Source organism: Dermacentor andersoni, chromosome 4 (genome assembly GCF_023375885.2).
Source record: "Dermacentor andersoni chromosome 4, qqDerAnde1_hic_scaffold, whole genome shotgun sequence".
Lineage (NCBI taxonomy): Eukaryota > Metazoa > Arthropoda > Arachnida > Ixodida > Ixodidae > Dermacentor > Dermacentor andersoni.
Genome location: NC_092817.1, coordinates 15,087,209 through 15,101,362, shown reverse-complemented (window position 1 = coordinate 15,101,362; position 14,154 = coordinate 15,087,209). Strand labels below are relative to the sequence as shown.

The 14,154-nt window shown below is 45.6% G+C and overlaps 1 protein-coding gene across 1 annotated transcript in view; it reads left to right on the top strand.

Annotated features, from left to right (window-relative positions):
- The window catches only part of LOC126535777 (glycine receptor subunit alpha-2-like), a 32,056-nt gene that overhangs the window by 3,233 nt on the left and 14,669 nt on the right, over positions 1–14,154 (top strand). The window contains exons 2-4 of the mRNA XM_072287497.1: positions 5,210–5,277; positions 6,278–6,510; positions 9,506–9,588. Of these exons, the coding sequence (XP_072143598.1) occupies positions 5,210–5,277; positions 6,278–6,510; positions 9,506–9,588 (384 nt within the window). The remainder of the gene's footprint in view (positions 1–5,209; positions 5,278–6,277; positions 6,511–9,505; positions 9,589–14,154) is intronic.

The following is a 14,154-nucleotide window of genomic DNA, read 5'->3' as shown; positions in this document are numbered from 1 at the left end:
ACTATCTGATGTCCCAGTCTGTGTGGAAAGATAAGTTTTGCAAGCTTTCTCGTCCACCTTATCTTTGTTTTCTAATCAATGATGTCGTAAATTGTGCAAGGAGAGGAACGCATGATTGCCAATATTATGAAACTGAGACTCATGTAAATGTAATGACAGTGGAAGGCGTATTTGGCGAGACAGAACTTGCATTAATTACTTCCGATAGCACATATACGAAGGCGTCATGATGAGCATCGACGTGAAACAACGTCGGCATTAGATTTCTTATATACGACAGTTCGAAAGTACACCTGATTCATGTAATATGGCACTGGCCGGTTCTTTTCCTTAACTCCTTGCTTTTCGTCTATACCGCACACGTAGGTCGTGGTTTGAACGACGACATGATCGTCGTTAAAATGAGGGCTTCAGTGAACGAGGTACTAAATGGCAAATATAAATGTAACGGTGTTGCTTATCAGGCACCGCATGTCCCGGAATATTGAGCATTGCACCCTTCGGCTATCTGTCGAACTTCACCGCAGTGCGCCAGCGTAACTCAATGGGCAGTATTTTCAAACAATATTTCTCAAGCCCACCCGAATTTCAAGAACTTTCAGTTAGCAATGTTGAGAGGGTACGCCCATTTATTAACATGCTTATTTACCGCACTTAGTCGTAACGACTTATTATAGTTCCACGTTATAGCAGAACTTTTATCAGGATTAAAACACTGTGCCACCTCAGTGCCATTACGCAACCTCAGCGTCATTACGTCAGTGTGACGTCACAGATTTCAGTTTCTGTTTTCTCTTTTTTTTTCTCTTAAGCCGTTGCGGCTCGCTAGTTGTTCTTTACACTTGCTAAGTTCAATGTTAAAAATTTTGCAGAATATATTTTTTGCTTGAATGGGCATAGACAAGGAAAATTACATATTTCCACCGCATTATGCCTCTCCACGAATCGATCACACAAACAAGGCTAGAGAATACAAGTGCCGAACAGATACGTTTAGAAATTCCACAATCTCACAATGGAATCGCTTAATTCAGACCATGTTGCCACCACTAATTCCAACTCTGTCTTCTACTCCCTGCTGTATATTTTTATACATTTTCTTAATCCAGTATTTTATGCTTGTTATTTGATGCGCTATGTTAGGTTGTTGCTTTTGTTGTTCATCGGATACTTGTACATAGTTCATCATTTCAAATTCTGCAGTGTGTAACCCCCCCCCCCTTTTATAATGCCTTGTTGACGCTGAGGGCACTATGATAAATAAAAATTTAGGATACAACGTAGTCCATTCGTAGCAATAAACAACAACACTTGGCCCCTGCAGACACCGTCACAATTTTTGATGCCCGGCAACCTGATGTGGGAAGTTCGTCTCCGCCCTTCGTGCTCGCGTCTTTTCTAGCTCAGCAAGCCTCCTCGCAAAGCAAGAGGGACTATTTTGGTATTGTGCAAGGACAGTACACTAAAACCGCACATACATATACTCTTTTTTTTTTCTTCGGTATCCCTTCAGTCACACCACGAATGAAACTGCACTAGAGCTCGGGAAAAAATATTAGATACGGAACAAGCGCTCTCTTTCTTCCAAGTTCCCGTCGATTTCGTTCCCGTTGTTGTTAAGAACGCTGTTGAATCAACTCCACTAACTCAGTATAGTTCTACAGTCAGACATTTGTGCAGCAGAATGGTCACATGTTTCATGCTTTAACTCTCAAGGCGTTTACATGAAACCGCCAGAATCGGGTCGAATAGGTTGTTGGGCTAGAATCCATCTGTCGAGTTCACGTAAACACTATCTGGTCGCATTGAGCGAGCGTCGAGTCGGGCTGAGTCAGCCCGGTGGCACGGGATAGGTTGACCCAGCCCGACCCGTTTGCTGCGCGTGTGTAAACATCGGAAAAATCAGTCTTCTGGTGTATTCTGTCCGGCATAATAGCAGAGTTTCTTTCAATTTATTAGCATTAGGATTGTCAACGTGGAAAAAAAATATTTTTTTCAATACTGGACCTTTCTTTTTTTTTAAATCTGATGTGTTACGTGCCAGAATTACAGTATGATTGAGGCACTCCGTACAATAAGGGACTCCGGGTTAATTTTGACCATCTGGGCCTCTTTAACGTGAACCTATACATAACTACACGAGCTTTTTTTTTTTTTCACTTCTGCCCTATCGACGTGCGACCGCCGCCACCGGAATCGACACCGTGACCTCGAGCTCAGCAGCGCGACGCTATTAACCACTAAGCTACCGCGACGGGTGGCGCTGAGAGGAATTGTTGGTTTTGCATGTTCGCGTGTGTCCGTCGCTGTGGGTCGACCGATTTGTGTGCCGATTTTCGAGGCAACTGGTGCACCGCCTTTGCAAAAAGAAAAGAGTAGGAGGAAAAAATGCATACTAAAGCCCATTTGCCCATCCTGGTGCCCTGGCGATGTGCTTACAGGATATCATTGAAAAACGACTTGGAAGCGCAGCTGTTAGATGACAAAAGAATACAACGGACTAACAAGTGAGGTACACTTCCTGGTTTTTTTTCCCAGAATGATGCAAGCGGCGTCCACTTTGTGCGGCGCTGCCAACGCAGTGTCAGGTGCAGGCAACGGATCCTGCTACCTGCTCGATCCGGCCTGCGACCATCATGCGCATTTCTTCACTGATGGGCATTACAACCGCTACAGACCACCCTCCGTGTACACCGATGCCGAAGGTAGATAATACGCGAAAGCCCGCCGCTTCACCTCATTTGGTCTCTGTTACTAACAACAAGGCGAGATGCATTTTGATGACCACCATTATTTGACCAATTCAGATTTCTCTCTTCCTTGCAGTCTTCGACCTCAACCTATTCGATTCCCAGTGCTACTCGTTTTAGTACAACCACAAATGCCTCGGTGCAACTGTAACAAAGAGTGTTCCAAATGCAATTAAAGAGCACCTCTAATGCATCAGTCCAACTGTAACAAATAGCGTTCTTAAAGTATTTCAGTAGCACTTGCAAAATTCCCCAATTCCCAATAACATTTGCGTGTTTGTGTGCATGTATGCGAGCATGTATGCATGTATGTTGGATAAAGAAATGGCAGGGAAAGGACGGCTTGTGCACACTTCTTTTATTGCGCTGTGCGGGTCTAACGGACACTTCACTCCTTCACCTTAGCACGTGCTCTTACACATCGCATGCGAACACGCACGGCGTGCACAAACACAGTACAACACACGCGCACACGCATGCGCGTATGTTTGACGACTAAAGAAAGAGCCGTTGAACAGAAACCAAACATGTGCGCATGTGCACTTGTGTGTAGACGCACACCCAGTAGAGTAAATGAGTTAAGAGGACGCTTTAGCTCGGGTGCACTCCTATCTAAATACATGTAAAAGGAGAATTCGTTTTTCTCGGCAGCCCCTACACCAAACTTGACCAGGTTGATTACATTTAAAAGAAAAACTTAAAAATCTAGTGACTGTTGGTATCGAATTTTTTATTTAGGTCGTCAATATTTAACTGAAATTTAGCAAAAATCTCAAATTTTCAGAAAACGAAACTATCAAGTTTACAACTGTATCTCAGAAATGAAAAATAATATCACAATCCTGTGAATTGAATCTCATAGTACATTTAAAGCGGACAAAATTGATATGTTAGACATCAATGTGAAAAATTTAGTAATGCCTAAATACAGATTTTTCAGAACCCTTGTCCGCAACGTAACAAGTTCACGTAAAATATAATATGACCTATCAAATTTGTCCCCTTTCAATAATCTAGTGGATGCCACTTACAGAATCGCGATATCTGTTTTTGATGCAAAGCTATTAATTTCTAAAGGTCGTGCTTCTATTTTTTTCAAACCTTGGAATTTAAAAAAATCCTTTTAACAAAATTAAGGCCCTAAATCGAAATTCCGCTTCCAACAGTCCCTAGAATTTACCTTTCTCTCATACGTGCAAGAAATTTTATCAAAATTGGTCGTCCAGGGGTTATCTCAGAAAAACATTTTTGCGTTTTAGATGTATTTGGATAGGCCGCGTCGGAATTGGGCCCGAGCTAAAGCTTCCTCTTAACGAATAAGCCTGTTTCGATCCGTCAGTTATTCCGAAGACAGATTTTCTCCTTTAGCACTTTCTCTTTTCTTCAGCTGACTAATTCAAATAAAGTAGGCTTGCCTATTAATTTCTTCTATCTGTACTTTGGCAACTCTCGAATCACGGGCACACTTTTAGTTAAAGCCCGAGATCTTTTTTCTCCCGCTCTGTGCGCGATCTCGCCGTCTGTTTCCACGTGGTGGAGCTCCTAGGGTTTTTTTTTTTACATCGAAGCCCATTTCTTATCAAACCATTGCAGGAAAATGTTCGCAACATCCAAAGTGCCGTGGAAAAGAAACGAAGTTGGGAAAGCGCAGGACGTTAAGAAGGGCCCGCCGTCAAAACGAACGAACGAGAATAAAACACCCGGGCCTGTTTCCGCTCAGCGGAAGCGCATAACGCAATGCCTGTTTCGCTGCCTCTCAGCGCCTTACACGCCGTCTCCATAATTCCTAGCTTTCGCAATATGGTGGAAGCAGCACCATTGCTTTGCAAGAGGCGGGCCACTTTCGGTATTTGTAACTTTATTCTGGCTACGGCTTCAACGGCAACTAATGGGCTTCGACAAGTCATCAGCCACGCCCACTTAACTCACCCGGTCCACTTTCCAAATGTAAAGGTTTATGTTTCTTGTTAGATCTCACAAGTGCATTGCGCCATGTTTAGCTATATATTGTGCAGGCGGATTTTGTAGAAGCTAAGGCGCAGCCATCTTCAAGAAAGGATAGTACAAGGAACATGAAGCGGTATCTATTACATCTGCTTGATCCAACCACGGCTGGTACTCAGCGTCGGTTAGATTATAGCCCAGAACCTTATTTGAAAGCCACCTTCACTAAGAAGCTTCACTTTCCTTGAGCCATGTGTTATAGCACGGCACGTGGTTCATTTAGGTCTATGGCGCCGGTTGGTCGACGGACGAGACAACTGATTTCCACGGCGCAGGCGCTATTGTACGGAAAAATCAAACAAAACTTTGAAGCACAATAAAAGTGGGAGATACAAAATTAAACACTAAATAACGTTCACTTCAAGAATAGTTCTAAGATATGTCATTTATTAGGTGCGTACTTGTACAGTTTTGCGTTTAGGAAGACTGGACGCTACTTGCTGTGTATCTTGCAGGCGAACCAACAGTCGTATATTTCCAGCTATTCATCCAAAGCGCATTTGACGCCTGTCCCGTAAAGCAGGTAAGCACGACAATGTATCTTTCGTCACTCCCGATGTGCGAGCAAGGCCGCCAGCGCTACGCCTACGCTCGCAAGATTAAAGCAGTCATGCTATAATATTGAAGTGGATGCAATGTAGTCCCGCCGTCGGAGCTCAGTGGCTACCCATGGTAGAGTGTATAAGCGCGACCGTACGAGGACGTAGAAAGAAACGGATACACAGACAAGCGCTGTGTCTGTGTATCTGTTCCTTTCTACGTCCTCGTACAGTCGCGCTTATACACTCTACCATGGATTCTAACCAACTAGCCCGCCAACGTGTTTTAACCAAGTTCAGTGGCTAAGGCGTTTAGCTGCCAAGGACGACGTAGCGGGTTCGATTCAGGACCGTGGAGGCTGCATTCTAAAGGGGGGTAAAACTCTCGTGTGCCTAGATAGGGGTACACCTTGAGAAGCTCACGTGGTGAAAACTAATCCAGAGCCCATTCACCACGGCTTCTCTCATTGCTACACTATTACTATGGGGTGTACAACCTTATGAATGAACCTGCATTTCAGAAAGAGTTTAATCTAGTGAAGGCGCCAGAAGGGGGCACTTGAACGCAAAACCTAGCTCCTTTCACCTCGATGTTAACAACTAATTCTTGAATCTATGTTAAAATACAAGCATATGGCAGGATGACTTAGACCATGCGAAGTTTTTAACGTTCATGGCAAGCTTTGTGTGTCAGCCCTGTTCCGTCCAAATCACCTTACAAACGATATTTCTTGTCGTTTTTGCTGTCGCTGTCAACGTCGTCGTTGTCATCGTCAACGCATTCTATTTATTTCTTTTAAATGTATACAAAATGCGAAGGGCCGCCTTTAGGGCCGCCTATCCCAAAATGCCCATTACACTGCACAGGCAAGGCATTCTATCACTTGAGCTTCCGTCGTCGTTCACGCTCAATTGAAGTGTGCAATACGGTCGTCTTTGTGCCGACCTCTCCCGTACGACACAACTTGCGCACGGACCTCGCAGGAGCTGACGTTCGCGAGCCAGATTGAATATTCGTGGCTGGACGTGCGTCTCAACCTGAGTCTCCTGGTGGACGGCCAGCGAACGGCGCCCCTGCCCGAGGGCCTGCCGGACCGACTGTGGAGGCCCCGGCTCGCCTTCTCGCCGGTCACAAAGCTCAATCCGCTCGACTCGCAAGCCGACCAGCACTTGAGGTTCCGCGTCGCGCCTGACAACCGGATCGTCGCCAACCGGAGGTAACGACTTTTTCACAACACCTGAGAATTCTTACTTCTACAGCGTTCAGTGTACTAGACCGCTCAAGTGCGCCTTGCCGCGTCCGTCCTGTTCCTTTTCTCTCTGGTGAACGCTCGGCCGAACATACGTCACTCTGTGACGTCTTACTCCAAGCGTCACCAACTTGTTTACTATACACTGGCGAATACAAAGGAGAAGCCTTACTCCTCCCCGCTCCCCCAACCCTTAGAGGCATGCGCTGACAAAATCGTGAGAAACAAAGCTAACCCGAGTGACGGCCGCTGCCGAGGTCGTATAACCTTTATGGCCAGCTTTCCGTTCTTCATGTCCCCTGTTGTCAGGAACGACCTGCGGCTCTGTTTGACTTTTGCTTTGCGAACGCTCCTAGAACGAAAGAAAGGAAAGACCGATGCTTTGCTGTGCAGACATATGGTGGCCTCTGTGGACGTAACGCACACGAATACAAACAAGTCGAGTCACTCCCCTGCGTCTGCAGGGACATGACACGTTATATAAACCAGGTGGTCTGCTCTGCGGCAAACGAGCTGTTTCAAAGGATCTTGTCATTCGGGACATAGCCAGTATACCACAGCACTGATCGACTGAGGCGCCTTAGAGCAGGTGTCACTCGGATAACGTTTAAAAAAAACGTGTCATTGAGAGACCGCATGCTCCTCGTATATCTAATGTGTTTGGGTATAGCTATGCTATCGTTGTTAGAACGCTTACATTTTAGGTGGCCAAGGAATCCTACCCTAAGCAAACAGGGAGCTGAACGAACAAGGAACGGAGCTTGCTAGCGAACAACTAGCACTGGAGGCTAGCAAATGGCAATAAGGAAGTATATCTATTCTCGTATTCCTTCGCAATTCTCCATGTCTTCTTCACTACTCGTAAAAATTATGCGCTAACGACTACGCAAAAAAGAAATTGCGAGTGACCGTACAAGTAAAGTAATTCTATGTCACTCCGTTACAAGTAAATAAACTTTTTCCGCGTATACTGAGTACACACGTCGCCACCATAATATTGTGCGTATTTATCACCGTGCTGAATTACAGCGGGGCTGGGGAGAACGAAAGCAACCAGTACGTCTCGCGCACTCCTCGAACAACATACGATGGCAAACCAGAAGGTCTTTGGCTCTACTTTTGTTTTGCCAAATTACGGCGGTAAATGCGAAGTGAGCATATCAATTCCCAGCGGTGGACCTTTCTTGGACAGGCCCGGTGTTATGTGCCGGTAGCTCCGCGGCTACCGCGGAGCTACCGGCGGTTGTGTGATTCTAGGTGTGATGAAACGAAGTGTGATTCGTGTTCTATAGAGCAAGGGACGAACACCCATTGAAATCCACAGGGAAATGCAGCCCCCGTATGGGGCAAGGTGTCTCGTTTTGAGAAGCGTGAGATGGTAGTGTTGTAAGTTTGCAAAAGGCCGTAAAGGCTTGCATGACAATGAGCGTTCGGGCAGGCCGCGTTAATCTCTGGCCGACGACAGGGCCATCTCAGATTTAGTGCTGCGATGGAACAAATGTCTGAACCAGTGTGGGAACTATGTGGGAAAATATTGTAAGGTACGTAGAATAGTACGCATATTTGTAATTACCTGTATGTGCATTATTCTGGCTAATAAAAGATAGGGGCAACGACTTTCTGATTCGCCCTCGTATAAAACGTCGTGCCATTTCTGAGCAGGTTCCTCCAATGGTAGTGTATTGTAAGGCAACAAGACAAATTTTGACACAACGCTTTCCAAATGTCGATGTTGCCTTATAACAAACTTGCAGTCTACTCGTCAAAGAGCAAAAGATGATACCAACCGCGTAAAAAATACAAAGATGCCTCGACTACCCTGCCACGGGAGCTCATGCGCTCGATCAAGACAAAAGATGGTCGAGGTGTCAAACCAGATGTCATCAAACTCTTAATTTTATTGAACTTGTACTATCGAAGGAGTCGCCTATATGATCTTGCCCGTTTATCACACGTGGTGATTCCACATGTTTACTGACCTCTACTCTGCCGCTCTGGTAGGGTAGAGGCGTTTGCATGGTTCGCCGTTGGTAAAGGGCAAGATGTCGAATGGGAACAACATTTAGTTCTGCTATAGTTTGCGGCGGAGGTTGCCTGGCTTAAAATGCACTTGCTCGCGCACGCACAGCAGCAGTTTTGCTAATGGTCAATCAGAAGGGGGCTTCCGCACTGAGGGAAGTCCAGTTCCGCGCAATGCTGCTACTTTGTATAACATGTATTTGTAGGCCTTCTCGCAAAAAAAAAAAAAAAACTGGGGCAGTTTGATCACGTGAATTCGACAGCACCATTCACAGCAGCAACTTATTTCTTAAGGTTATGGAATGTGGAGTCAGCTTATACGCGAAGAGGCTGAAGCAACGGATTTATATTCCTCGCGAGAGCCGACCCATGAAATAAAAGCATAGAGTAAGACGCAAAATTCTTCGAATAATTTCTCAGTAAACGGTGCCTCCAATATACAGCGGACAGTGCGAATTCAAACTTTTTATTCAAAAGATTAAACTAAGCACGCACAAACTCAAGTAGACATAACACTTTAACGTGAACGCAAAACCTCGAAACAAAGAGCATGGCGAACTTATCACAGGCTGACGAAGTATACTTTCTCTTACGAGATACGAGATACGAGATAACTTTCACGTCAGAAGCTTGTGACAGCGAGCTTTCAAGAGTTCTGAAGGCTCAACTAGAGCCTCGCAAAGGAATCGAAATTCTAATGATAGGGGTAGCGATAAACTAGTGATAAGCAGGTGACGAGAAATGTCAGGGCCTCCTGGAAACGTTGCGTTGTGGAACCAAGCATTTTTGTTTGTTTACGTGAGCATCAGTCTGGGACTTCCGCAAGGAGTTCAAATTACCGCTCTTGACTGAACGTTCTCTCAGAGATGGGAGCTCACATTTCAGGCGAATTGGACAACGACAAACATTTATAGCATTGATTTCGATTTTGTCTGCATTTCAGACTGAACTTTGCTGTGTGCTGCAACATTGACTTCATCTATTATCCCTTCGACGTTCACGTCTGCGACCTGTCCATCGTAAATGGTAAAGCTTTATCCATCGTTACCCCCGCTTTGAAGCTTCGCTATTTTTGCAGCAAACACTTGTGATAATCATGGAGACAAGACAACTATTTCTATTACTGTTATTTCTGCATTTTACTGTTATCACGATATGGCTGGCGCAATTCTTTCTGATTCGCTTAGTTACTTTTGCACCAATAAATTCTATTTAACTGAGTTATATTTGCACAGCGTTCTGATGAGGAAACGCTGCTCATGTTGAAAAATCAATGTGAAGTGTCGGCGGGGGAAGGATGCGCCTGAACTGAGCGAGGGTCGCTACGTACGCAGTGAACACTGACGTTACAGCCACGTATTTAGTGGTAAGCACACTATTATCATGGCGACCGACCTGCTCTGTCCGGGGATGTCGGTGAGCTGCGCCGTTAAGCCGAGGGAGTTGAACACGATCGATTGAAGTTGCTGCTGTCCGCTTCTCTGCGCGGTGGCCGGCTCTGGGAGTTTAAGCTGGACGTCCGACTCGGATTCCATGACCCTGGGGCCACATTTTGTTGTCCATTCGTTGGGCCAGCTGATGCTCCCAAGGACGTACACCCGGCAGACAACAGCAGCGCCTTCACTAGGCGTCAAGGCGCTGGACGGCGCAGCTTCCCGGGCAGGCCTGGGCGCGCGCTTCGAACGCGTGCCCCATAGCACAGCTTAAAGTGCAGAGTCTGTCGAAACCCTCAAAAAGCGATTCCAACTGTCTTGGGTCAGCAACGCCTATCAACTGAGCCGCTTCTGCTCTGCGCTTTTTACAAATGTGTGTAGCTTATTCACGAATTCTGGCGGGCATGAGCAACGTTTTCACACCTTGACGGCATTGATTATGTGAACAACGTATCGGTAATTTTCGCAGCACATGAAATAATTTTTCTTTTATTTATTTTATTCATTAAAGTGCAACAGGTTGGAATTTGATAGCAAGAACGAACTTGATGGCGAAACTGGACAGAGGTTTCAAAAATAATTATGCTCCACCCCCACCCCATTAGCACCAGTAACGATTTTTTAAAGTGTTAATCTATATCTGCATATTGCTCGCGTCTGTATTTTTTCGCTGGTAAGTTGTCGCAGGAAGCAGTGTCCCTATAACTCGAACGCTCCTTCTGTAACCAGCGATGAAGTTAGAAGGGCCTTGCAAGACATGAAACGGGGGAAAGCGGCTGCAGAAGACGGAATAACAGTCGATTTAATCAAAAATTGAGGAGGCATAATGCTTGAAAAAGTGGCAGCCCTTTATACTAACTGTCTATCGGCTTCAAGGCTCCCAGAGAACTGGAAGAATGCCACCATTATACTAATCCACAAAAAGGGAGACGTTAAAGAATTGACAAATTCTAGGCCCACTAGCTTACTTCCAGAATTATATAAAATATTCACCAAGATAATCTCCAATAGAATGAGGGCAACACTGGACTTCAGTCAACCAAGGAAACAGGCTGGTTTCAGGAAGCGATACGTTACAATGGATCATATCCATGTCATCAATCAGGTAATCGAGAAATCCGCAGAGTACAATCAGCCTCTCTGAATGGCTTTCATAGATAACGAAAAGGCATTTGATTCAGTAGAAATACCAGCAGTCATAGAGGCAATACGTAATCAAGGAGTAAAGGACGCTTAGGTAAATATCTTGGAAAACATCTACAGAAATTCCACAGCTACCTTAATTCTGCACAAGAAAAGTAGCAAGATACCTATAAAGAAAAGGGCCAGACAAGGAGACACAATCTCTTAATGCTATTTACTGCGTGCTTGACAGAAGTATCAAGGTATTAAACTGGGAAGGCTTAGGAGTAAGGATCAACGGCGAACATCTCAGCAACCTTCGACTTTCAGATGACATTGTCCTGTTCAGCAACACCGGGGACGAGCTACAACAAAGGACTGAGGACCTTAACAGAGAGAGTGTAACAATGGGGTTGAAGATTAATATGCAGAAGACAGAGATAAGGATCGATGACCTGTCAAGGGAACAAGAGTTCAGGATCGCCAGTAAGCCTCTAGATTATGTGAAAGAGTACGTTTACCTAGGTCAGTTACTCACAGGGGACCCTGATCATGAGAAGGGAATTTACAGAAGAATAAAAATGGCTTGGAGTGCATACGGCAGGCATTGCCAGATCCTGACTGGAAGCTTACCCTTTTCATTGAAAAGAAAAATGTACAATCAGTGCATTCTACCGGTGCTCACGTATGGGGCAGAAACTTGGAGGTTGACAAAGAAGCTCGAGGACAAGTTAAGGACAGCGCAAAGAGTGATGGAACGAAGAATGTTAGACGTAATGTTAAGAGACAGGAAGAGAGCGGTGTGAATCAGAGAGCAAATGCGGATAGCCGATATTCTAATTGACATTAAGAGAAAAAAATGGAGCAGGGCAGGCCAAGTAATGCGCAGGTTAGATAACCGGTGGACCATTAGGGTTGCAGAATGGGTGCCAAGAGAAGGAAAGCGCAGTAGAGGACGGTAGAAGACTAGGTGGGGTGGTGAAATAAAAAAGAAATCGTAGGCGCAAGTTGGAATCGGTTGGCGCAATACAGGCGTAATTGGAGATCGCAAGGAGAGACCTTCGTCCTGCAATGGACATAAAAGAAGAAGAAGAAGATGATGATGATGGAGACAGATAACAAAAGAGTTGTACCAAACAATCCTCACATGGGTTTGATAAGGTGCTCAAGGACGGCAACTCCGTCCGCACTCCATAATCAAAAACCGCTAAATTATTTGTCGCAAGAGATAGAGATACATGGCAACGCACAGTGTATAGATGCGTGCAACACCTATTAACTTAATCGGACTCATAAAGATGTTAATATTAAGCAATAAAAATGTTCATCCTTATGAGGGGCCTGCGGTACTTTGTGGCGTTTCTCTGCTTTGATATTCCCGCACACAAAACGTGCGAGTAGTCGCTGCTCATTCCGGGAAAGCGTCGGCCAGCAGCCGGGATATGTAGAGGCGAAATGCAAGAGGCCCGTGTACTGTGTGACCAAATCGCACGTTAAACCCCCGGCCCCAAGTGACCTAAAATAAGTTATCCGGAGCCATCCACTACGACCTTCGAGACGTTAAAAGTGTTGAACTCCACAAACCAAATCAATACATGCGGGCGTACATTGTAGGTAAACGACTGCATTCGTAAGCCTTAGCACGCCTTGCAAAAGTGTCAGGAACGTGCTAACTTCTGGTGGAGATGAAACAAAGGCTTAAGTCGCTTTTATGTCAGGACCCAGCTGACATAACAAAACTCATAAACAAAGCTCCTATGAAACAAAGCAAGCACGTGCGAAAAAAAGTCAGCTTAAACTCGCTAAAAACCGCGCACAGCATGGACACATTGGCAAGCACTTTTTTTAAAGAGACAAGCCTAAACTATGTTCAAAATAAGAGGTAAGGAAGAACCGAGGGGCTTCACAAAGCCGCACGTTTCTTGCAACCTCCTTAAGTCAGCCCGCCCGACTCTATGAATCCACACTTTTCTTCTTTGTGCGTTGCGCTCGCAAGTTGGTAAACAAAAAAAGCCTTTTGCCCTCGCCTTGTCGGTTGCGGCAACTGAAGGCGCAGCAGCACGGCATCGCAGTGAAGTTTTCGCCTCTAACTCATTTGATCTGGTCCGATAACGCACTCGATCAATTCGTTTGCGCGTACAGTACCTTCGTCGCACTAATCCGGGAATGACGATCGGAGCGCGCTGGAAAGAAAAAAAAATATAAAAAACCGTAACGCGTGCTTCCACCTGACAAGGATTGGGCAGTAGTGGAGCAGAGGAGGCTGATGACTGGGACGTCGAGAATAAAGCGCTTGGGAGAGTGGGGTGGCGGAGCGATCTAAGAACAGTGCTACTTTTGGAAAATTCAGGGGCTTTAAAGGCCAACTGCAACGAAATTACACTTGGGCTAAGTTAACTGTAAATGCCTAGAGTATACTGTCAAAGTAATCTTGGCAAAGCCGCAGGGCTTGCAGTTTCCTAATTTTCTTATTACCGGCTAATAAATAACGCCTATGCAGACGACGCGTGCACCTGGCGGCAAAGCGGTAGCGATGCGGATGTGGCGAATATTGAAGACCCGTGCGCGACTGTTGATCTCTCAGTTGTGCCATGTTGCGCCTATTATAGGCAGCCAGGCGCATTGCTGGCCCATCATTCGCGAGTTTAAATTATCTGGAACTGGGCTTTTTACGTTGTCGAAAATTTCATTGCAGTTGGTCTTTAAGATACACAGGAGAACCGACTGTGGCGCTCGCCAATGTTTTTGCTGTGTTCAAATAACGATGCCGCGAACCTGCTCTCCCTCAGTGCGCGTAACGTGCCGATGTGCTCTCTGCCTCTGCTCGTCACCCTCTCGCCAACAGGCTTTTGCTAGTGTTTTTCCCTTTCTCATATCCTCGAAGCTTCTATAGCAGAAATACAAAGCGCCAAGTGCAGACAGATTTAAACAGCAAACCACTAGCTTGAAATTCGGCTGTTACGCGGCCGTAGGGGCCCGTGTAGCAGACGACAAGAAAAGAACGAAGCTGCGTACTGTCGGATTACGCAAATGTGTG